The 22400-nt window shown below is 42.1% G+C and overlaps 2 protein-coding genes across 3 annotated transcripts in view; one reads left to right on the forward strand and one right to left on the reverse strand.

Moving 5' to 3' along the window:
- Positions 1-528: 528 nt before the first annotated feature.
- On the forward strand, positions 529-4323 carry LOC103361695 (calcium/calmodulin-dependent protein kinase type II delta chain-like; the record flags this gene model as incomplete). The annotated part of the gene is made up of 4 exons (XM_008287847.1): positions 529-632; positions 730-824; positions 1456-1684; positions 2808-4323. Coding segments are annotated over 4 exons (432 nt in total), but the record flags the coding sequence as incomplete, so codon positions are not given.
- A 2216-nt stretch (positions 4324-6539) lies between these two features.
- The window catches only part of LOC103361685 (ankyrin-2-like), a 239456-nt gene continuing 223595 nt past the window's right edge, over positions 6540-22400 (reverse strand). The window contains exons 41-45 of one of the 2 annotated variants that reach the window (XM_008287832.1): positions 12055-12138; positions 11521-11685; positions 10511-10699; positions 10155-10246; positions 6540-8794 (exon numbers count right to left, since the gene is read on the reverse strand). In XM_008287832.1, coding sequence (XP_008286054.1) covers positions 8548-8794; positions 10155-10246; positions 10511-10699; positions 11521-11685; positions 12055-12138 — 777 coding nt within the window. In that variant the 3' untranslated portion in view covers positions 6540-8547. Of the gene's footprint in view, positions 8795-10154; positions 10247-10510; positions 10700-11520; positions 11686-12054; positions 12139-12669; positions 12763-14549; positions 15495-15953; positions 22395-22400 lie in introns of those variants that run through there. The other variant, XM_008287831.1, reaches the window with a different exon arrangement.

Raw genomic sequence — 22400 nt, forward strand, 5'->3', positions numbered from 1 at the left:
TATCTTGCAGCAGTTAGTTTTTTGGTTTTGGTGTCACTTGAGGGACTCGCTGCTCATCAGCAGACTGTAAGCGTTCAGTTAGCTGGGAACAGCAGTGGACTCGAAGGTAAAAATGGATTTACAGTATTGCTGTGTGTGTGTGTGTGTGAAGAAATGTTTTGCATCTTTACTTTATATTCATGTTGTCTTCATGCTATAAATGTCTATAAGCAGTGGGTGCACTTCAATCTCCAACAACAGCACTTATTCTTTCCATTCACTGTTTCCTAGCTTACCTACTTAGCATGAAAGGTAATTTTGATGTTGTCCTATGTTGAACCATGCTGACAGACTTCTTACCAGTCTTTCCTTCATTCATCTCACGTGACATCGTATTATTTGTGATAATGAAAATGACGTGAATCTCAGTCCGTGGTCATGTTGTGATGTTGGATCAATGTTGTCGTCATGTTCCACGTCGGCCCATTTTTAATCTTTAATCTGTGTTTCTCTTCATTAATTAAGTATCCAAATTTAAAGTAACATTCCCTTGTTTCTCTTTGTCTCCGTCTCTCAGCTCGTAAGCAGGAGATCATTAAAGTGACCGAGCAGCTGATTGAAGCCATCAACAACGGAGACTTTGAGGCCTACACGTTAGTTCAATTTACTGGTCGTACTTGACAAACTTGTAATGCCACACGCTCACATCTTTCCACGACTCTAACGCGGCTGTCTGGTGCACTATTTCAGGAAGATATGCGATCCCGGCCTGACGTCCTTCGAGCCCGAGGCCTTGGGCAACTTGGTGGAGGGCACAGACTTTCACCGCTTCTACTTTGAGAACGGTAAAGAGTTTCCGTTGGACACAAAAGAGTATCGAAGTTGAGGCATATTTTTTCTGGACTGTCATTATAAGAAGAACATTAGACCCAAAAGGATAAAGCTAGCAGTCATTTTTATTGTCCAGTAATCTGTCAGTCTGATCTGAGTCATTTTGCATTTCGTAGTTTTCCTCGATCATACATACTTTGAGTATTGTAGATGTAATACCTGGTGAAGTTACTAGATGATTCCTCTTTTTGTTTAATATTGTAGCAGACAAAGGAGGAGGACAGTTCAGTGGGTTTAATTATCACAAAGGACACAATGAGAAGCCTTCTGTGATGCTCAATGACCTCTCACCAGAGCACATCTGTTAAATGAACTAGTAGTGTTTCAGTGTCCCAGTAAAACATGTAACAATGGTCTTTGTCTATGGCTTGAAACGACCTTGTCAGTACAGACATCCCTATTATTCCCCTGTAGTAAACAGGAGTTTCCAGTGTACTCTGTCCAACTCTCTGAACCCTAAATGTGCATCTAAGTTGTTGCGAAGAGATCTGTAAGTGTAGAGCGTTCAGTTCCACCTTCACATTCAGTCATTAGCTGCATTATTTGGTCTTTGATAGCATTTCACAGCGTTGTCGTCCTCCGCAGCTCTGGCTAAGGGGAAGCAGCCCATCCACACCATCCTGCTCAACCCCCACGTCCACCTGATCGGAGACGAGGCCGCCTGCATCGCCTACATCCGCCTCACCCAGTACATCGACGGCAGCGGCATGCCTCGCACCATGCAGTCAGAGGAGACGCGCATCTGGCACCGCCGCGACAGCAAGTGGCAGAACATCCACTTCCACCGCTCCGGCTCGCCCACCGTGCCCACCAAGTAAGCTCAACAATGATCAATGATGAATAAAGCAAGAGATCATTTAGAAAATACCCACCATCATTATCTGCATAATGAAGCAAACAAGATGACATACTGTTGGTGAAGGCTGTGTTTCATGTCTGGATTTAGCGTTGTTTTAAATGTTAGGGGTATTTTGGATGAAGTTTTCTTATTCCTACAGTTTAACCCACAAGTTCCGGTTTCATTTTAGCTCTCTGTTAAATCAGGTGCAAAATATGGCCACTGGTCAAGAAACCAAGGTGTTTATGAAGCATCACTTAATGGTTCCTGATTGTAGCTGTGAAGCGTTGCTTAGCTCAGTTCATTTCTGCCCTGAACAAATGTCCAATTAATGTATGGCATTACTTTAGGAAAAATAGAATTTAACTGAGAGAAGTAAGCCTTAAACATGTTTTAATGAACTGCTTTTATGAGTAGATTTAATCGTTAGTGGTTCAATTTCTCTGAAGGGGGCAGCAGCTCAGCTCCATTTAAAGCTACAGACACTGAAATGTTTAGAACAAGGCAGAAACCAGAACTTATACAGTCATGAAAAAATGAGAACATAGTAACTTCATTAATCCTGAAGGAAATTATTTTGCAGAATATTGCTCAGAAACAACAAAATGACAGAACATTAGAAAGGCAGAGCCTGATAGAAAAGTAATGGACCGTCTTTGTGGTGTTCTGAACTACAAAATTGATGTGTAAGACTTTTATTAATTTGCTGAAAATTGGTGCAATACGGGAGCTTTTAATTGGAAACCATCCTTGTCGAAAGCACTGACATTCATAGACAGGTTTTACTAATGACTAGAAGATTGCATCAGAAATTTAGCTAAAGGTTATGAACCTCTCAAAAGATGTGACCACTAGTTACATCTTTTATAAATGGAGGAGCCTTTTACACCTGCAACTTTTCTGGTGATGTGAAGGCTGCTAAACATGCTGCTCTCTTGTCGAAATTAGCTCCTCGCTCGACTTTAAATCATAATAACAAGTAATTTGACAACATTCAACACGTTATGTCTAAAATGGCCTTAAATCACAATGCTTCTGATTCAGCTGATCAAGCAAAACAATAATCAGCCCGTTAATCCACATGTGATCTTTGTTGCAGTTGAGACGACCACCCCGGACCATCAAAACCCTCCAGCCTACAGCAGTCAACTGACTACACCCCGCCTCTCATGTGTCCATCAAACCCCTAAGCCAATCCCAATCCCCGCCCTCATTTGCTAGAGCTCCGCCCTCAGTGTGTTGTTTACATATTGTCGCTGCTGGACTGAAGATTATTGTACATGTTGAAAAAAAAAAAAACAACTAGAGGGAGAAAAGTTCAAGTCTTGACAATATCATTTTTAGTGAGAGTGTGTGGTTGTTCATATCAGGATATCTCCAATATCTCCATCAGCATGTTTTATTACTGAGATGGTTTTTTTTTGTTTGTTTATTTTGTTTTTTTTAGATCAGTACGTTTTAAATAGAAGTGGATTCCACAGGAGCCACTCCATTCATTTACTGGGCTGGTGTAACATGTGAAACTCCCAGTCACCACGTAGTACTTTTTTTTCATTTGAACATGACACATATTGAGCTATTGTGATGTTTTTTGCCTTTTTTGGCACGGTGACCAATATATGACATATCTGCTTTTTATTCCTGTATCTTTTCAGAACTGCCATCTATTGAAGCTCAAACACAAGCTCGCTTTGTTTTGGTGATGTATAAGTTTTGGTAATCGACGTAAATCGCTCTCTTCGCTTGACCTGTAGCAGCATCCGTATGAACTGAGTTGACTAGTTTTCCAGATCCGTCTCTCTGGTTTTGACGTTGGAGCTAACTGTGTTTACTAGGAACTTTAACTACATGTTTAAAAGGGAAAATCAAGTGAAACATGTTTTTTTTGGTTTGTTTTTTTGTCTGTTTCCATCATCACAGGGCAGCATGTACGAAGAGCCTCTTATGATAGAATGTAAACTGTAGAAATAGACTTGTTTAAAGGCCATTCTGTGACTGTGACCAGTCAAATCATATTTTCATACAGTAAGGAGCTAATCATGTGAATTTTGTCACTTTGTTTTGTTTACGTTTTCTATCGTGATATCGACGCCCGTCCCTCCGCTTGTCACCATCACTTTCCTTTTCGTCGTCACCTTTACTCTGCGTTCGACCGGTGTACGCCAACATTTTACAGCACCACGTCGCACGCCGGACAAGTAGAATTCCGACATTCACACTGACACAAACGCCCCGTTTCAGCTCAGCTGTTCAGTTTTTTGTTGGAGTATTTGTGAAATTACTGAGCAGTAAGTCACCATTGTCATTCTACTTCTGCCACTGGGAAAAGGTGTTTTATATCTATATTAAGACTCACATTTGAAAACACAGATTAGGTTGTTGTGAAATGTTTGTTTTGGGGGAAATTGAATTGTAGAATCTGAGAAGTTACGGTTAAAGATAAAAACCACAAAGTTCCGTTGTTTAATCACACTTGTCCATCACACTTTGTTTTTATCTTTCTAATCTACATTGAACTTCCTGATGGGATGCTGGTATTTAATGTTACCATGACAGGACAAGCCTGATGTATGTTTAAGAAATCTCTAATAAAATGTGTGATTTATGCCAAATGATACATTTGTTGTTTTTCATCACTGTGACTGCCAACTCTTCAGGTGTTTGCCACAATCTGATCTAATGTCCTGACAATTTTGTCTTTTGGGCCTTTAGCACTGCCAGAAACCAATCCCACACCACAGTTTCATTTGACAACCACCGAGATACACTACGACTCGGTTAGGTAGTATAATTACTTAGCACCCCCTGTCCTGCGCACGATAGTGAACGTACCGACAAGTCACTGGAATAGCGTTACATAGATGCTTTGAGCAACTTTGTCTCCCATGTACAGAGTCAGCTGTGAGGAGATATTCTCATTTGCTGACTTCACCTGAAACTAATTAGGGAAAAACTCACGTGGTTGAGTTTCATGAACTCCAGCAACTGTAAATTAAGTTCTGCTGAGATTCCCCTTTTTTCTTTGTCACTTGGGATAAATGAAGTCGAGGTTTTCTGGTGAAAAGTCCTCCTCAAGTTTGTCCCACACTCCCCCTTCAGTCAAGACTGTCTCACTTTCAGTAGCACATGTGGCAACAGAGGAACCCACAGTTCAACGACTGCACGCCTATGATCCTTGTTTTAAACGACAGTGCCACCCACTTACCTGAATAACTAAGCCAGGGGTGTCGAACTCTGGTCCTCGAGGGCCACAATCCTGCAAGTTTTAGATGTGTCCCTCTTCCAACACACCTGATTCAAATGATCAGCTCATCATCAAGCTCTGCAGAAGCCTGATAATGATCCTGATCATCTGAATCAGGTGTGTTGGAAGAAGGACACATCAAAAACTTGCAGGATTGCAGCCCTCGAGGACCAGAGTTCGAGACCCCTGAACTAAGCACTTAGATATATTGACAACAACATCAATGACAATCAGAGTACAAGTACTGAATGTAAACAGTCTTGCTTGCCACACTAAATTAACTCAGTCTATTTGTTGATTTCCTAAATGAAATTTTGGCAAGCCCAACTAGGTGTTGACGATTGTTAATCACCGCCAACACATTATTTAAACTTCAGCAGATGATTAAAGCACATTGAAATGATCAGAGTCTGTCAGCTGTATTAAATCAGCAGTCTAATTAAATTAGAGATAAATGTACATTATATTACAAGCTAATCTCTGTCATTCACCGTCCCTCTGGTTGTGGCACGTTGGGCAGCAAGATTCCATTTATCATTGAGATGTAGTGACTACAAATGCAGTAGCATATGATTCCATCTTTATTTTACCTGTAAAATGATTCAATTGTAGTAATGACACAAATGGCCAAGCATGGAAGTCTTTGCAACCAAGTTAAAATGCAGGACACACAGTTATTTTGGGTTGAATAAAGCTTTGAAACTATGCGTACAGCACATTTTGAGCAAAAAGAAAAACTTTAAAATTAGATTTACTTGAAATGAAAGCGTATCGTAGGTGGAATAAGCCTTCAAGATCATGAGTGTTTTTGACACAAAGCCCATTTTGAGCGTTAATTGGTGTGTTTTGTTCACTTTCCTTGGTGAGTCTATGACGTCTCAACAGCTGAGGTACTTCAACACTGCTGCAGCCCTCTGAAAGGCATTTTGTGACTTTTCAGAGGGCTGCTCAATGGTTTTTGTGGCCCATTTTGTCTGAGGTTAAGAAGCTGCCTAATAATTGTGCACACCTTGAGCTTCAGCGCCGAGGACCTCACACACAAATCGACATCCTCTGAAAATGCTCAAGTCCATATAGCCTTCACGTCTAGTTAGCGCGGCAATGGGTGGACTCACACAGGTCTTTACCCAATTCCATCTTCATGCAAGGACTAATGCTACAGCGAGGCATGTGTGTTTACATACACACAGTCACTGGGGCCTCTCTCAGATCGTCAGCCAAAGCTCAGACGCTAAGTACGCTCTGAGTGGAACAACCCTTCACATCTAATTAGGTCTTGGACAGGAAGTGGTCAAATTAACCTCGCGAACCACAAGGCTCCTGACATCACGGCCTCCTCTGCTGTACAAACACCACAGCGGCTGCTGCTCAAAAGAATGACATCAGCTCCCGTTTCACACATGTACAGTTTTATTGTTCTGCCATGTACACACTGCAGCTGCTATGCCTTGTTAGCGTTTCAGGTTTCATTTTTTTTTTTTTTAGTCATAATTTGATAAAGTCATACATGCCCGCATAGATATTTGCACTGTTAATATGTATATATTGTTATCACCATGGAAACAAGATGCTCATTTATCAAATCAATGCTCTTCTTTTTCACATTTCTTTTATTCTTCCATTGGATCACACTCAAAGTAAATGGCAACGTGAGGATCGTATTGTTACACAGATAAAAGTCCACAAATGAACACCAAACACACATTTCAGCCAGCTTTCATGTCAACAAAACTGTTTGTCTACGATGGCCAAAAAAAAAAAAAAAAATCACTTCATTTGTATTTACCTTTAGAACACATTCAAACACACACTCACACACACACTCACCGCTCTCAGCTTCACCTGCCGGAGAGTACAGGGATCACAAACAGACAGCAATAAATAAATAAGGAGACACAGATGTGATAACCGAAGTCAGTAGAAGTTGGCGTCTGCTTGGATTTACAGTAGACTTTTTCTTTTGATAACAGCGATGACGAGAAAAGGTCAAATGAACGACAAGCGGTAAAAGCAAAGCACCACAACAGTAAGCATGGAGTCAGGAAAAAGACAAGTCTGGTGTATGTTTTTCTGAGCGTCAACACTTCTCACGAGAACACCCAAATGGACAAAATACTCGTCCCAACTCAATGGTTGGCCGTCAAGGTGCTCAAAAACAGACATCTCAGCAAATTCTACAGATACTGTTGAGCTCCGATTGTAGGTGGCTTCACTGCATTTAGTTTTTATTGTCAGCTTGCTTCTTTGTTTTGCAGTTGTTTTTCTAAAATACTCACTCTTGAATTTAATGGACAACCCAACATCTGTACGTTTTTTTTCTTTTAAGTCCCCTTAAATACTGATTTTTGCCCAAAGTTAGATTACGATGGTAACATTTAATCATAACCAGTTATTCTGATGCTTTAGTGGTGAAAAATTGCAAGAAACTGTTTAACAAAAATCCAATTATTGCATAATGAACATTGTGCTTTTGCGTACCTTGGGCCTGCTTGACCTTATTGATAATACAACCTTATAAATTGGAGGAAATAGTGCCTCTACTGGAGACTATATCAAGGTGCGGAATGATCCACATTTGCTAGCCTGAACAGAGGAGCAACAGTTTGGGTATTTTCACAAGACTTGGTGACGCTCACAACAACACAGCCAGACTTGTCCTTTATCAGGATTTATGGAGGGAAGTCATACGCTGCAGTCTGAGGTGAGGACAAGCAGCGCCGGAGGGTGAGACGCAGACGTCGGGACGGCGGGGCTAAGTGCGCGATCTGCATCGAGACATTCCTCATCACTAGTTTCTTTCTCAATAGACACACTGTATATATACACAAGCAGAGGTGGCGGCTCTGCGACAGATAAAAGGTGAACGCGCTTACGGAGATAAACAAAAGAAGGGCGGATGCATCGTGGGAAGACGAAAGGTGTGATCGCACAGCCTTTGTAAACAGATCAGCAGCTTGATGTTTGGCTGTGTAAAGAGTTCATGATGATACACACATTCACTCCCCCCCCCCCACACTTTACTCTCTGTGTAACATTAATCTCATCTGTACGGTGACCATTCTCCAGCTGAATCGGTGCATGTACAGCAGGTTTAGGTGGGCTAATGTATTAAATGCTTTGAATTTTTTTCTGTTTCCCCCCCCCCCACAAGTCCAAGCATGATTTTTTTCCTCATCTCCCCATCTCCTCTATGTACACATGTTTACAAGAGTTCTTCAAGAAGAGGCCCGTGCGTGAGGCGAAACGTCCGAGATGCCCCCTTTGACTCTGATCCGCCTTTGGTGCGTCGTACCTTAATCGCACCGCAGCAGCCGAAGGGTACCAAACAAAAAAAAAAACAAAAAAAAAAAGGGTAACACCGACAAAAATCATCAGAAACAATGAAGGGTGCTATCTTTGGTCACAATCAGAGCAAAGGAAAAGTGTTAAAGCACAAAAATACTGTTCCGTTATCCGACAAACCAAAGAAGAAAAGAAACGGTCCGGTGATCAGCGAGGACAGCGAGAAAGGGGGAAAGATTGTGATCTGAGGAAGAGTACGTCACCAAAGGCTTCGAGTGGGAGATGTACGGAGGGGGTCAGTGGAAGCAGCTGCTCAGTCAAAATTCTCATCATTATCCTCCTCCTCCTCCTCTTCTTCTTCTTCCTCATCTCCTTCCTCCTCCTCCTCCTCCTCCTGGTCGTCCTTACAGTAGCGTTGGAGCAGTTGGTGCAGGTGCTGCTGCAGTGCGTCGGGCTGCAGGGCGTCTGGGGTGTCGTCCAGACGCTCCAGGTGCACGTGCTTCCCCTGGGCATCCCTCACCACAGTCCTCTTCTGGGTCCGCGACTTACGCATCTGGCTTCTGTGGGAACAAATTAAAAAACAAACAACATATGATTCGCACCACATAACCAAGATAACACCGGACAACTGGCCACAGGGGTCACTTTCTGTTTGGTGGATGTAGGCCAATGGTGTCGGCATTTCAGTGGTTGTATTGTCATAAATCCGGAGGTGCTGACGCTAATATTGCCTATAAAAAATGCCTATGTGCCAATACCAGATAACACACTTTTCAAGTATTCTGGCCTAGCTGTAGTACCTGGTTGCACCACCAGGAGGAGTCCCCTTAATAACATAGAGACCAGAGGTGGTGTGCACTTATTGTACTGGTTTAGCTGGCATGGGAGCACCATGACAACATCTTCTCTGAGCCCTCATGACCTTCAACCAGTGTCGTAAGTCAGGCTGGTATAAATTAGGGCAGTGCCTTAGAAACAGCTATTTGCTGTTTGACAACAGGTGTAATCACATTATCGGTCTTCCAGCCAATACTGATCAAATAAAAAAATTGCTGGTATCTGCCCTGATCCCAATCTTGAGATGAGGCCTGGGACTTCCCAAATAAAAACTGTGACAAGCAGGAATGTCTACACATACAAAAACCTTTGGTGTGGGTCCAAAAATAAATGTTATGAACAAAATTATCCTAAGAGCATGTAATAAATAAAGACAACAGATGAATGTGCATTTATACAACTTTGCATATGATTGCTTTAGCCTGTCAGTATTGATGAGAGAAATGTATTCACTTTTTTCCAAAGGCTGCCGCAAAGCAAAGTTTCACAGTGACTACTTAAATTCATACAACTACTACTCATAAATTAAAACAGATGGAGAAGAGTTGTTTATGTGACTGATTGAAAGTTCTGATAGAGTTGATAATGAGGGGAAAAAGTGGCCAAATTACAATCGTGAAGCTTCACAACAGTGGTCCACAAACTAGAAGTTGACATCATGACTGTCTGTGAAACTGTGATTGTGTTATAATTGATAATTTCCTACAAAAATATACTGAAAATGAGCTTTTTTCTTTTTGTCACAATGCAGGTAAAAATGAGCAATTTGTAACGCATCATGCACACTCAACTGGAACATAACATTTGCACTGGATTTGCAGATTTCATTTCATTATTTGCAGCAGCAGACGTCCACACGTGCCCTCTGCTACATGTCCATACTACAATGTGAGTAGACCAAGCCTTTTACTGACATTTACATGTGAGCAGGATTAAGTCAAAGTTTGAAATTTTAATGTGCCACAAATGAGAGTCTCGACTGTAACACCAAAGTTAGGACAGCAAAATCACACCATGCCTTCACTCTCTGCTGAACGCCCTCTTAGTAAAGGGCCATTTCTACACACTCCCATGCAGTCCAACCTTTTAACCACAGAACCGTCGTCCTGTACAATCTCTTTCTCTACTACGTGAGGCAGGAGCACTTTCCCAAAGCCTCCAGCATAACTCAATGCCTGGTGGGGAAAGAACGAAGGAGGGGAGAGAGATCAGAAGGAGGAAGAAGGAAAGACAAACACTAGAAATCTGGCAAAAGTATCTGCTCGGAAGTCGTCACTGTCAGTTTTAGCGTGTAACTGAACCACATGTACAACTGCACTGTGATTTTGTTGTTGCATCCACTATACCCCCAAACTATCCTCCTATCAACAAGAGGTCTTCTGTCAAATATCTGAAATCTGCTCAGGATAAAACATCTTGTCTAGTTTGGACGCACTGACCTTCTCAAAGTCCTCTCTGGCTGAAGGGAGATCTGCAGCCAATGAGGCGTCTCCTGTCTGCTTCTCCATCCTCTCTCCTCTCACTACTGTCTTCTTGACAACCTTGCTGACTTTTCGACCCTGTACTGGCTCCACCTCAAACTCCGATGCCGTGGCAGCGCCAAGAGCCAGAGGCTCCGAGAAGGTCAACTGGAGAGGAAACAACGGGATGTCAAGGCGCCAACTTTTATGTACTTTGAATTGTATATTTTTAGGTTTTATCTGATGCTGTCATTGGCTCGGAATTTTAATATATCTAATATTTTTTTTCAGTTAACTGCAAATCAGTCCATTTAACCTTAGCTATACTTAGTTTTTAGTAGCAATTAGCAGATTTCAGTATGCTAACACCAAAAGTAAGATGCTGAACACTCTTAGCGTGTTTCAACATTAAAAGACTGGTAGTCTCACATGGACAGACCTATCTCCACAGAGCTGTGTTGGAGAATGAAATTCAATCATGTATTTCTTTAAACCAATCAAAGTCCTTTGGGCTGGTTCTAAGCCCTGGATGCAGCAACGGTGCCCCGACTAAAGAGCAACTGGAAATTGTTTTGGTACAACTTTTGAATGCAGGGAGCTGAGCAATGGCATTAAAATGGCTAATTCATCAAAAGAACCACACAAGATGAACTTATTCTGCAGTCCAAATCCTCTGCAAAACCTGCCATTGTCAGTGTGGTTGGTAGGTAAGTGCTCAAATGTTGTTGTTGTTTCTCATAATGCTGGCCTTATAACCAAAGTCTACATCCAGTGAGTCACAAAGTCTCAGAGGAGACTTTATGTTTGGTGTTTCCATTTTTATGAGTCAGAAGTTGACATTTCCAAACTTCAAAGTCTCACTCCGAAAAAAAATCAAATTAGCAACAGCAGTAGGAGCTACACTGAGCTCCTATATACTGATGATTAATGTTTTCCTGCCATTGGACTGCAACACAGCTACGGTAAAGCAGGAGTCATCCGACACTGACCTCTTTCTGATCTCCCTCACTGTGAAGCACAGTTCTCTTCACCACTCTGGAGACAGAATCCCCCTCCTCTATCTGCACCGTCTCCTGGTGAGAGCCCTCAATGGTCACTTCCTGTGTCTCCATACCGTCCGCAGATACATATTTACGAATCACCTTCCGTGTGATCTAGCGGAAAGGAAAGCAAGACGATAGCTTTAATGTAAAAACAGTGACCGGGTTAATGGTTTTTATTAGTGATGGTGGTGTGATTTTTCTGTTCAGTTCAGTTTTGTTTATATGGCGCCAATTCAGTATTCAAGTACTTCACACAGTACTGTGAAGACCTTAAAATATTACAGAGAGAAAACCAACTAATCCAAATGATTCCACTTGAACCAGTTCTTTTGCAAAAGTGGGAAGACAAACCTCCCTTTAACAGAACAAACCTCCAGCAGAACCAGGCTCACCCCAACCATCTTCCTCGACTGGTTGGGGTGAGGTCAGTGTTTTTAGTGTAATGTTTGGATATTTTGATCAAATCTGAACGCTCCTTACTTTCTTAACTACCATGTTGCCGTGCTCATCTGTGTATTTCTCCTCCGTGACGGTCTGTGGTGGGATGTCTGGTAGGTTATCCGCCTGGATAAAAAACACAAAACACGGTGCTGTCAGTTCTCACCTTAAGCAAATTAGGGTCAGGAACATGTGGCGTACGGCAAAGAAAACATCTCAAGCATTATTTGAGAAAGCTGAATAAGAAACACCAACAAAGCCACGGTGTATTTTACAGCACTGCGCATGTAGCATCTTTTAAATCACTCTGACAAAAGAGCGATTCAAGAGACCGCTGGGAACACCAAAGTCAAAACACAAAATCGTTAACACTTACATAGCAGGAAAAAAAAGACAGACATGACAAAATGAATGGTGAGTGTGCAGAAACAAATGACTAAAAACAAAATGATAAAAAGCAAATATGGATTAGAGGTCATGTTCTAATAAAATGCTACTTTCTGCATTACAAGAAGAGCAATTTGTGCTAAATGAATGCAGGAAGTAGGGCGACGCTCTGTAGCGCAACCTGGAAAGTCAAAACACCCAGGAGCATTAACACTCTGCTAGCCACTAACCCTTCATCACTCCACAATGCACTGCATCATGCTTGTTTACCTGAATGATTACTCTGCGTCGGACCACCCTGGTGGTCAGCACCTCCTCCTCTGAGCTATCAGAGGACAGCATCCCTAGCTCCTCTGCTATCTCCTGGGAGACAGCACACAACCAGCATTGGGGTCAACACACCGGGTCTGTTTGGTGTTACTACAGCACATTCCTGCAGGCAGCCCTTCTTTTCTCTTAACCTCACTTTCATATTGGTTTGCCAAAAAAGGTTCATCAGACGCATGGAATATGGGAATAAAATAAAATTGTTTGGCTGCACAATTCAGTGACGTGAGATGAAGAGAAGGCACAATGTCCAAAAAACTGAAAAAAACGTGCAAGGATCACAACCAGTGTGAGAAATATGGAGGTTCTGTGTGGAAGACTTAGAATGCTTAACAAATAAAGTGAAATACAAATCACATGTACTTACTTTTTATGTGTGCCTCACTGTATTATAATTAGAATAGCAGGCCATAGATACACCAACTACAAGGAGACTTTATCTGCCTTTTTTTCCTTTAATAACTTAATTAAAAGCTTCTTGTTCTCAAACATTAAGCTTATTACTTTCCCCTATATAACACTGTGAAGTTCTTTGGCATGTTGAAGTGAAAGCTGTGGAATAGCCCAGAAAGTATGACTAAAGGGCAAAGGGATCATGGTGCTTAAATGCTCGTATGTATATATTTGTATATTTCAGCAAAGTGTACAGTGATGTAAACAACAGTGCATATAAAATGTATAGTTGTGCTACTCCTCTATATGAAATCTTCTGCATATCATTAATTTTAAGTCCAATACACATAAACAAGGCCATTTCATAAACACAAGTCTTGTCCAACAGAAAAAAGATCTGAGGTTGTTTTTATATCTAAAAAAAAAAACTAAGAACTGAATTTGGTTTGGAGATTTGCTAGTTGGCCACTATTCTGCAAATTAATTACATGCTTCATATCTTTTGGAACATTCCTAGCATGAGAACAGCACACAAGTACAGTTCCTGTGAAATCCTGTTGTTGTGTTGGTAAAACCTGTACACCATAAATAACTGTGTGTTGCTACTGCGTGACTGAAGTAGTATGTAAAATGCTATTTCGCACACAAATGGGAACAAGCAGAAAACAAAAACGTGCAAAACAGGTGCAGATGTGATAAAAAATGGTTAGAGGATTCTTTACAGCAGCTCATCAATGCTACCAACACTGAAAATAGAAAAACTGCAAACACTAGGGATGTCCCGAGTCCAACCCTATGATCAGGATTTGTGCAGATCTCAGGAACTCATCGGTATCAGCATTAACCTGTGCCTGATATGAATACATGACGACAACCCCCCAGCTATTGGTGATTCCACTGGGATTATCTAACACTGTTCTTGTTAGGTCCAGCTTTCTTTAACCTTATAATGCTGTCCGGAGGTTCGTCAGTCTCACAGAAGTCTCTGTCACGGTGCTCCTTTGCTAGCTCAACTCTCACAATTCTCTCAGCTTGCAAACACAAAAGTGTCCTTGGGTAGCTACAGTAAGAAAGTACCAGGTTCTACAGTCAGTCTACAATATTAAAGAGTGTATTAATTAGGAACATCGTACATGGGTATGACTCAGATTGGATCAGGAGCACACAAAAAAACAACAATTAAAAAAAAACACTTGATCAGGACATCCCTAGCAAACACATCACACCACCAATGTGAAAAGGTTTAGTTAGGAAACTTCTGATATTTTCTTAAAAGTTGAGGAACACATGCACTTGTCAGTCTCACTTAGTCCACAAAGTGCAAACGCTGCATTTAATCTCCTTAGTCTCCAAAGCAGCACGGCAGCAATCAGCCCGAACCAGGTAAAACATCAGCCAATGCAGCACTGTGCTCATGCTCAACGTCTTACCCTTCCCAAGAAGTCGTCATCATCATAATACCCTCCCTGATCTCTGGAAGGAAGCTCCTCACATATGGGTAGACCACTCTCTGTTTGACACCCACGTGAAGCCTCAGAATCGTAAGCAAATTCACCAAGACTTTCGCTACCAGAAGAGAAGCGCTTGTAATCTTCTACTCCAAGGAAAGGTTGGCCAGTGTACTGGGGGCTCCCTTTCAGGAAGCTGACAGCAGGAGTACTCCCAGGTATTGGGGAAGGGGGTTCAGAGATGTGATAGGTAATCTCGTGTTCCAGTTTCACGTCGTCTGGTTCAGAAAAGTCAGACAACGCTTGTCTGCAGTCATAGAATTCCAGATCTGAATCAGAGTGTTGTGGGGACTCGAAGCCTTCGCTGTATTTCTCAAGCTTTGATTCTCCTGATTGAAATTCTGAGACTGTATGCTCAAATTCTGAGAGGACTCTCTTGAAGTCTGGGGAAAACTCAAAGTCTTCAGTTTCAGACCCTCTCTTAGCAGCAGCTTGAACCTGAGCTGAGATGGACTCGCTGAACACTGGAGACACTGGGCTCAAATCACTTGTGGAAACTTGGCTACATTCGGAAACTCTCAGGGTTTGATGTCCCGAAAACACTGCCTCATAATCTGGTGGCACCAAAAACTGAGTTGACATGGGTGAAAAAAGCTCACTGGATTGGGCTTCTCTAGGGGACAACTCACTGTCTGACACTACACATGACGTCCTTTCATGTGTGGGTAGAAATGGAGTAACACTTCTGTGGGTTGTGTACGAGTTCTGATCAGGTAGCCGCAGGGGAACCAAAGTCTTTTGCTTGTCATCACTGAACGGCACACCTATTTTACTGTCATCTTGTGCTGTTGTTGTAGTGGACAGCATTTGTCTTTGAATCTCATCGTCTGTTTGAAAGTGTGTTTCCCCTGGTGCCTTATTAGGAGCCTGAAAGTGAAATGTCAACATGATCTGAGTAAGTTAACTACAAATCAGTGGAGAAATTGGGATGCACTTTTCACCAAGTTAGCATTTACAGTGAACATCCAGTCAACAGCTCCTTCGTTATTGAAAATGAGAACCAGTTCTCAATTAACTTACCTGATAAAATAAAGGTTAAATAAATAAAAATAAATAAGTTTAGAACCATATACTTGTAGCCAAACCATGCAATGTTAATAGCATCACATGGTCAGTCAGATGAATCAGAACTGAGTGGTTAGTAATTTACAATTACAGTATTTGTATCTTCCACAAACAATCCAGGCAATAATGCGCTCCATTTATGTTATTAGTTCATTGAGACATGTCCTTATGTGTCACACAGAGTTACTTATAAAGGTGGCGTGTTACTAATTTGTCCAAACCAAGTGAGTTCTTGCTGGATTCTCATGCTCTCAGTCTTACCCATTGAGAGGCTGTCTTGCTCTTTACTTCTCCAGCGCTAATGTCAAGGGTCTTCTCTTCTTTTCTATGAACATCTGTCACTGGTGTCACAGACAAGTCTTCTCTGAAGTCTTCCTCACGAGCAGTGTCTTCTAAAGCTGAGAAAGACTCTGATCCATGTTGCATCCATTCTTTGTACGACACCACGTCTGATTGTGATGCCTTCACTATTTGCCAGTCAGGACAATAAAGCCTTTTCTCACTCGTTTGAATTAGTATCGGTGAGATGCTCATCGGCCTTCTGTTAGGCAAAGACTGATCAGAGAACAGAGGAGATCCCGCAGGGCTAAAAAGTTCAGAGTTGGGACTGTCGCAACAAAATTCTTTCTCTGATTCAACACTTTCAGGACTTAGGGGTCTTGGGCTGTCATCAATCCAACAATCAATGGGTAGAGCTACAAACTCAGAGTCTGACGACAAAGAAACCGGTGAAGATGATCTCTCGACGAGGGCGCCGTCCATGAAATAAGACGACAATATTCTCATAAACTCAGGTACTGGGGAGTCAGGCAACAGTTGTCTGAACTCATTGACAGATGAGATGGATTCAGGTGAGGATGGTCTGTCCATATCTGCAGCTCTCCACGATGTGACCATAAGCTCACACTCTGAATCTGAATCCAGTGATTCAGGCGATGACGACCATCGCATAGTGGTGTACTCGTCCAGTGATGCTGTAAACTGAGGGATGGGAGAGTCTGGAGACAGTGACCTGTTCTCATTGAACTCAGGCATCGATTCTGGAGAGGATGCTCTTTTGTCGGTCATGCGCATGGCTGATTCAGTTGACATGGGTCTGTATTCAGGCAGTGACTCAGAAGATAATGGCCTGTTTTTCATGTTCTGATGCTGAGACAGTGCAGATTCTGGAGATGGCAGCCTACATTCTATGAAGTCAGACTCCAAATACCATGGCATGTATTCTATGTATGATGCTAAAGTTTCAGGTGAAGATGATGTTGATCTCAGGAATGTTACACATTCTGGCAATGCCTCTGTAAATTCTGGTAACGGGGAATCTGGTGACAGTGGTCTGAACTCATTGACTGATATCACAGATTCTGGTGATGATGCTCTTGCTTGTACAGCCATGAATGAATTAGGGGACATGGGTCTGTAGTCTATCAAGGATTCTGGTGAATAGCATAGACCGTCATCCTCTATGTCAGATATAATCACCCAATCATCATCAGACTCTATTTGTGCTTCAGGTATTTCAAATGTGTACTTTGTCTCTCTGTATGGAGCTGCTCCTGAAGACAAACTGTGTTCAATCATTGGTGGAGGTGACTGTGCAATGGGTATGTCAGATATGGCATGTGCATTTTCTGTGTCTGTCGCAGTAAATTGATGTGTAACCTCTGAATGTGGTAGTTTGGCAGTGGCATCTTCCTCATTGTTATCTTTTACTGTGTCATTCTGTTCTTTATTCTCATACTCTATTGTGCTTCCAATAAATTGCATAAAACCTGTTTTACTGGTGAAAGTTTCTCCTGCATACTGAGGATCGTGCACTTGAGAAATCAGCTTCCACAGCTCAGCATCGTAAACAAGGTTATATTCAGCTACCATAACAGCCGCTTCATCAGACGAGAATGGCTCCATTGTTGTTGAAACATTACTATCAGTGGTTGCGTCTGTGGTTACTGAGGCTTTAAATTTGCTCAATAATGATTTAGATTCCAGTGTGTCTATCATATCTGATTCAACAGATTCTGGTGAAGCTGATCTCTCTTCTGGACAAAACGGAACAGAATTTTGTGATAAATCATCAGAATCTGAAAATTCTGCAGGTGATATGTTTCCTAGAGTCGTGACATTTTCCACAAAAGTCTTTGTAAAATCAGGTATTGGTGAATCAGGCGTCAGGGCTTCATCATTTGATCTCTCTGACTGAGGAGACAGTGTTCTTTTGTCAGTGACGAATGAATCAGAAAATGCCAAATCACATTCCTCATCTGACAGTTCAGGGGACAAAGTCCCATAATGTGCTTGTGCTGGTGCAGCCTCAAGGACATTTTGTGTAAACCAAGGAAGAGGTGAGTCTGGAGACAACCTCTTGTGTTCATCAAGTGACTGAGTAGAGTCTGGAGAAACTGATCCAATGTTTCTAAGTAACATCAATTCTAGAGGTGACATAGGTTTGTATTCTGGGATGGACTCAACTGAGAGTGGCCTCTCCTGTATCTCTGATTCAACTGATTCAGGAGAATCTGGTCTATCCTCACCACCAAACCTCATGGACATCAAAAACTCACTCAAAGCATACTCAACATCTGATTCAATAGATTCAGGGGAGGAAGATCGATAGCCAACATTTACAATAACACGTTCTGGCACTCTTGGTCTATATTCAGGTACGGGCGAGTCTGGTGACAGAGCTTGGTATTCATCTCCAGATGCTTCTGATCCAGGCGAAGAGTGTCTTTTGTCATAACCTAATGATCCTAGGCTAATCACAAAGTATTCAACATCTGAACATGTTGACTCAGGGGATGCTGACCTATATCCAGAAATATTTTCATGTAATTCAAACATTGGTTGCACAAAGTCAGGTAGAGGTGAATCAGGAGAAAGTCCGATTGATGCAAGAGATTCAGTAGAAGAAGGTCTGCTTTCCAAGAAGATTGGGGAAGCTAAGTCCATTTCAAAATCTGAAAATACTGACTCAGGGGACGTGGACCTTAAGTTTATGTGAGATATAGTGGACTCGTGTTGTGTAAATTCAGGAATAGGTGAGTCGGGCGAAAGAGGTCTAAATTCATAGTCGGATGCAATTGAATCAGGAGATTCTGCTCTGTCCTCAAAAAGCCAAGGGATACACAAATCTGTCTCTAACTCCTCATCTGAATACACTGATTCAGGTGATGTAGATCTGTATCTCACATCTAACATAGTGGGTGCATTCATAGTGTACTCAGGGAGCGGAGAGTCAGGAGACAAACATCTAAGATCAGAGTCAGACACCCCTGATTGACGGGATTCTGTTCTTTCTTCAAAATAAAATGTCTGTGTAATCAAAGGAGCATATTCTACATCTGAAGCCTCTGAGTCTGGGGAGGATAACCTGGAAGCACTAAACTCAACATAAGTCTCAGGTAGAACCTGTCTGAAATCTGGTATAGGAGAATCAGGAGAAAGTCTTCTGTATTGACAAACAGATGTTAATGACTCAGGAGATGAAGGGCGGCCTTCTGTGACCAATAAGAAAGATAGTTCCATTTCCAGATCTGATAACACTGATTCAGGAGAAGAAGACCTCGATTTCATGTGTGACATGAAGGACTCATGTAGCTCCTGTGTAAACTGTGGAATAGGTGAGTCTGGTGAAAGAGGTCTAAATGTATCTTTAGATGCTATTGAATCAGGAGATTCTGCTCTGTCCTCGAAAAGCCAAGGGATACACAAATCTGTCTCCAAATCCTCATCTGAATATACTGATTGAGGAGATGTAGATCTGTATCTTATATCAAAACCAGTAGGTGCATTTACAGTGTACTCAGGGAGTGGAGAGTCAGGAGACAAACATCTAAGATCAGAGTCAGACATTCCTGATTGGCAGGATTCTGCTCTGTCCTCAAAATCAAAAATCTTTGAAATCAGAGGAGCATATTCTATTTCTGAAGCCTCTGATTCAGGTGAAGAGGACCTTGAGTTCATATGTGATATGAAGGACTCTTGTAGTGCCTGTGTAAACTGAGGAATGGGCGAGTCTGGTGAAAGAGGTTGAAACACATCTTTGAATACTATTGAATCAGGAGATTCTGGTCTGTCCTCAAAAAGCCAAGGGATACACAAATCTGTCTCTAAATCTTCATCTGAAAATACTGATTCAGGAGATGTGGATCTGTATCTCATATCCAACATGGTGGCGGCATTCCTACTGTACTCAGGGAGCGGAGAGTCAGGAGACAAACATCTAAGATCAGAGTCAGACACCCATGATTGACGGGATTCTGTTCTTTCCTCAAAATAAAATATTTGTGAAATCAAAGGAGCGTATTCTATTTCTGAAGCCTCTGAGTCAGGTGACGATAACCTGGAAGCACTGAACTCAACAAAAGACTCCAGGAGAGCCCGTCTGAAGTCGGGTACAGGGGAATCTGGAGAAAATCTGTACTGACTAAGGGACGATAATGACTCAGGAGATGAAGGGCGGTCTTCTGTGACTACTGGGGAAGATAATTCTATTTCCAAGTCTGACAACCCTGATTCTGGTGAAGATGATCTTAAGGTCACACATGACATGGAGGACTCCTGTAGTGCTTGTGTGAATTGAGGAACGGGTGAGTCTGGTGAAAGAGGTCTAAATTTATGTTTGGATCCAGTTGAATCAGGAGATTCTGCTCTGTCCTCGAAAAGCCAAGGGATACACAAATCTGTCTCCAAATCCTCATCTGAATAAACTGATTGAGGAGATGTGGATCTGTATCTTATATCAAAACCAGTGGGTGCATTCACAGTGTACTCAGGGAGTGGAGAGTCAGGAGACAAACATCTAAGATCAGAGTCGGACACCCCTGATTGGCGAGATTCTGCTCTGTCCTCAAAATCGACTATCTGTGAAATCAGAGGAGCATATTCTATTTCTGAAGCCTCCGATTCAGGTGAAGAGGACCTTGAATTCATATGTGATATGAAGGACTCTTGTAGGGCCTGTGTAAACTGAGGAATGGGCGAGTCTGGTGAAAGAGGTCTAAACATATATTTGTTCGCAGCTGAATCAGGAGATTCTGGTCTGTCTTCAAAAAGCCAGGGGATACACAAATCTGTCTCAAACTCCTCATCTGAATACACTGATTCGGGTGATGTAGATCTATGTGTCACTGTCAGCGTGCCAGGTTCGATATGTGTGTACTGGGGTATCGGCGAGTCTGGAGACAGACGTTGGTAGTCATCCAGAGAGCAGATTGACTGTGGTGAAAGTGGTCTCTCTTCGACTTCAAACAACTGAGAAATGAATGGAACAAATTCCCAATCTGATGCACTTGATTCAGGAGATGATGACCTATAGCCACTGGCTGCAACATACGGAACTGGAAAAGACAGTCTGAACTCAGGTACGGGAGAATCAGGTGAGAGTCTTGTGTGCGTACCGGCCGATGCTAAAGAGTCAGGTGATGAAGGTCGGTCCTCAAATAACATCATTGTGCATTTCATGTCAGCTTCTAAATCTGATGACGCTGACTCTGGTGAAGAGGATCTATGTTCCATGTATGTGTTTATGGACTCTTGTAGCACCTGTCTCAGATCTGGAATAGGAGAGTCTGGTGAAAGTGCTCTGAATTCATTTGGAGAGCCATTTGATTCAGGAGAGGATGATCTGAAATTTGACATTAACGTTAGCGATGCAGGTGAGGAAGATGTATACTCCGATTCAGAGTCAGGTGACAAAGGTCTTTCTTCAAACTCTGGTTCTAATGACTTTGGAGTATCTGGTCTAGCCTCAGTATCAAGTGAGGATTTAATTAAAGGTGCATACTTAACAACTGATGCAGCTGATTCAGGAACTGCTGACTTAAACCCAACAAATGATGGGAAACGTTCAACTTCTCTTGCTATGAATTGAGGTACAGGTGAATCTGGTGAAAGGGCCCGGCGTTGGTTTTCATTTCCAGCCAGTGAATCAGGTGATTGAGGTCGCTGCTCATCTGATACTGATGCAAATAATCCATCTTCATATTCGACATCAGAAACACAAACTGACTCAGGGGATGTTGATCTGCATTCAGCAGTCAAAACAGTTGGAGGGTAAAATACTAACTGTCTGAATTCAGGTATGGGTGAATCAGGTGAAAGTGTCCTGAACTCATTTTCAGAATCTGGTGTAAAGGATCTCCCTTTCACTTCAATAAATGGCATGTCCAAAACTTCCAGTTCAGTGTCTGACTTGACAGATGTAGGTGATGATGACCTGCTCCCTGAAACTAACACAGCTGGTTCTATCATTTGGATAAACTGTGGTAGAGGAGAGTCTGGAGAGAGAGCTCTAAACTCATTAATGGATGTTGTTGAATCAGGAGAAGATGTTCTTATTCGGGCCAATAATATCAAAGACTCAGGTGATATCGGCCTATATTCCATGGGTGATTCTGGTGAAAGTGGTCTCATCTCTATTTCTGATGGCACTGAATCAGCAGAACCTGGTCTATTTTGAATGCAGGACTCTGCTTGGATGAAGCCTAATGACTCTTCAAGATCTGATTCAGGTGACACTGGCATCCCTGTCTCGACTGCATCTGAATCAAGCGGAACAAATTCTGTACTAGTGTCAAACACTTCAGCACTTCTTACTTCTACTACATAATGAGGGTCATATAGCTGGCATATCAGCTGCTGTGCTCTAAATGTTGCACCAGCTGCTGATGGCTTCGATTCAAGCATGGAAACAACTGAATCAGGAGAATC

This window comes from Stegastes partitus, unplaced genomic scaffold, assembly GCF_000690725.1.
Source record: "Stegastes partitus isolate 25-593 unplaced genomic scaffold, Stegastes_partitus-1.0.2 Scaffold524, whole genome shotgun sequence".
Taxonomy (NCBI): Eukaryota; Metazoa; Chordata; class Actinopteri; family Pomacentridae; genus Stegastes; species Stegastes partitus.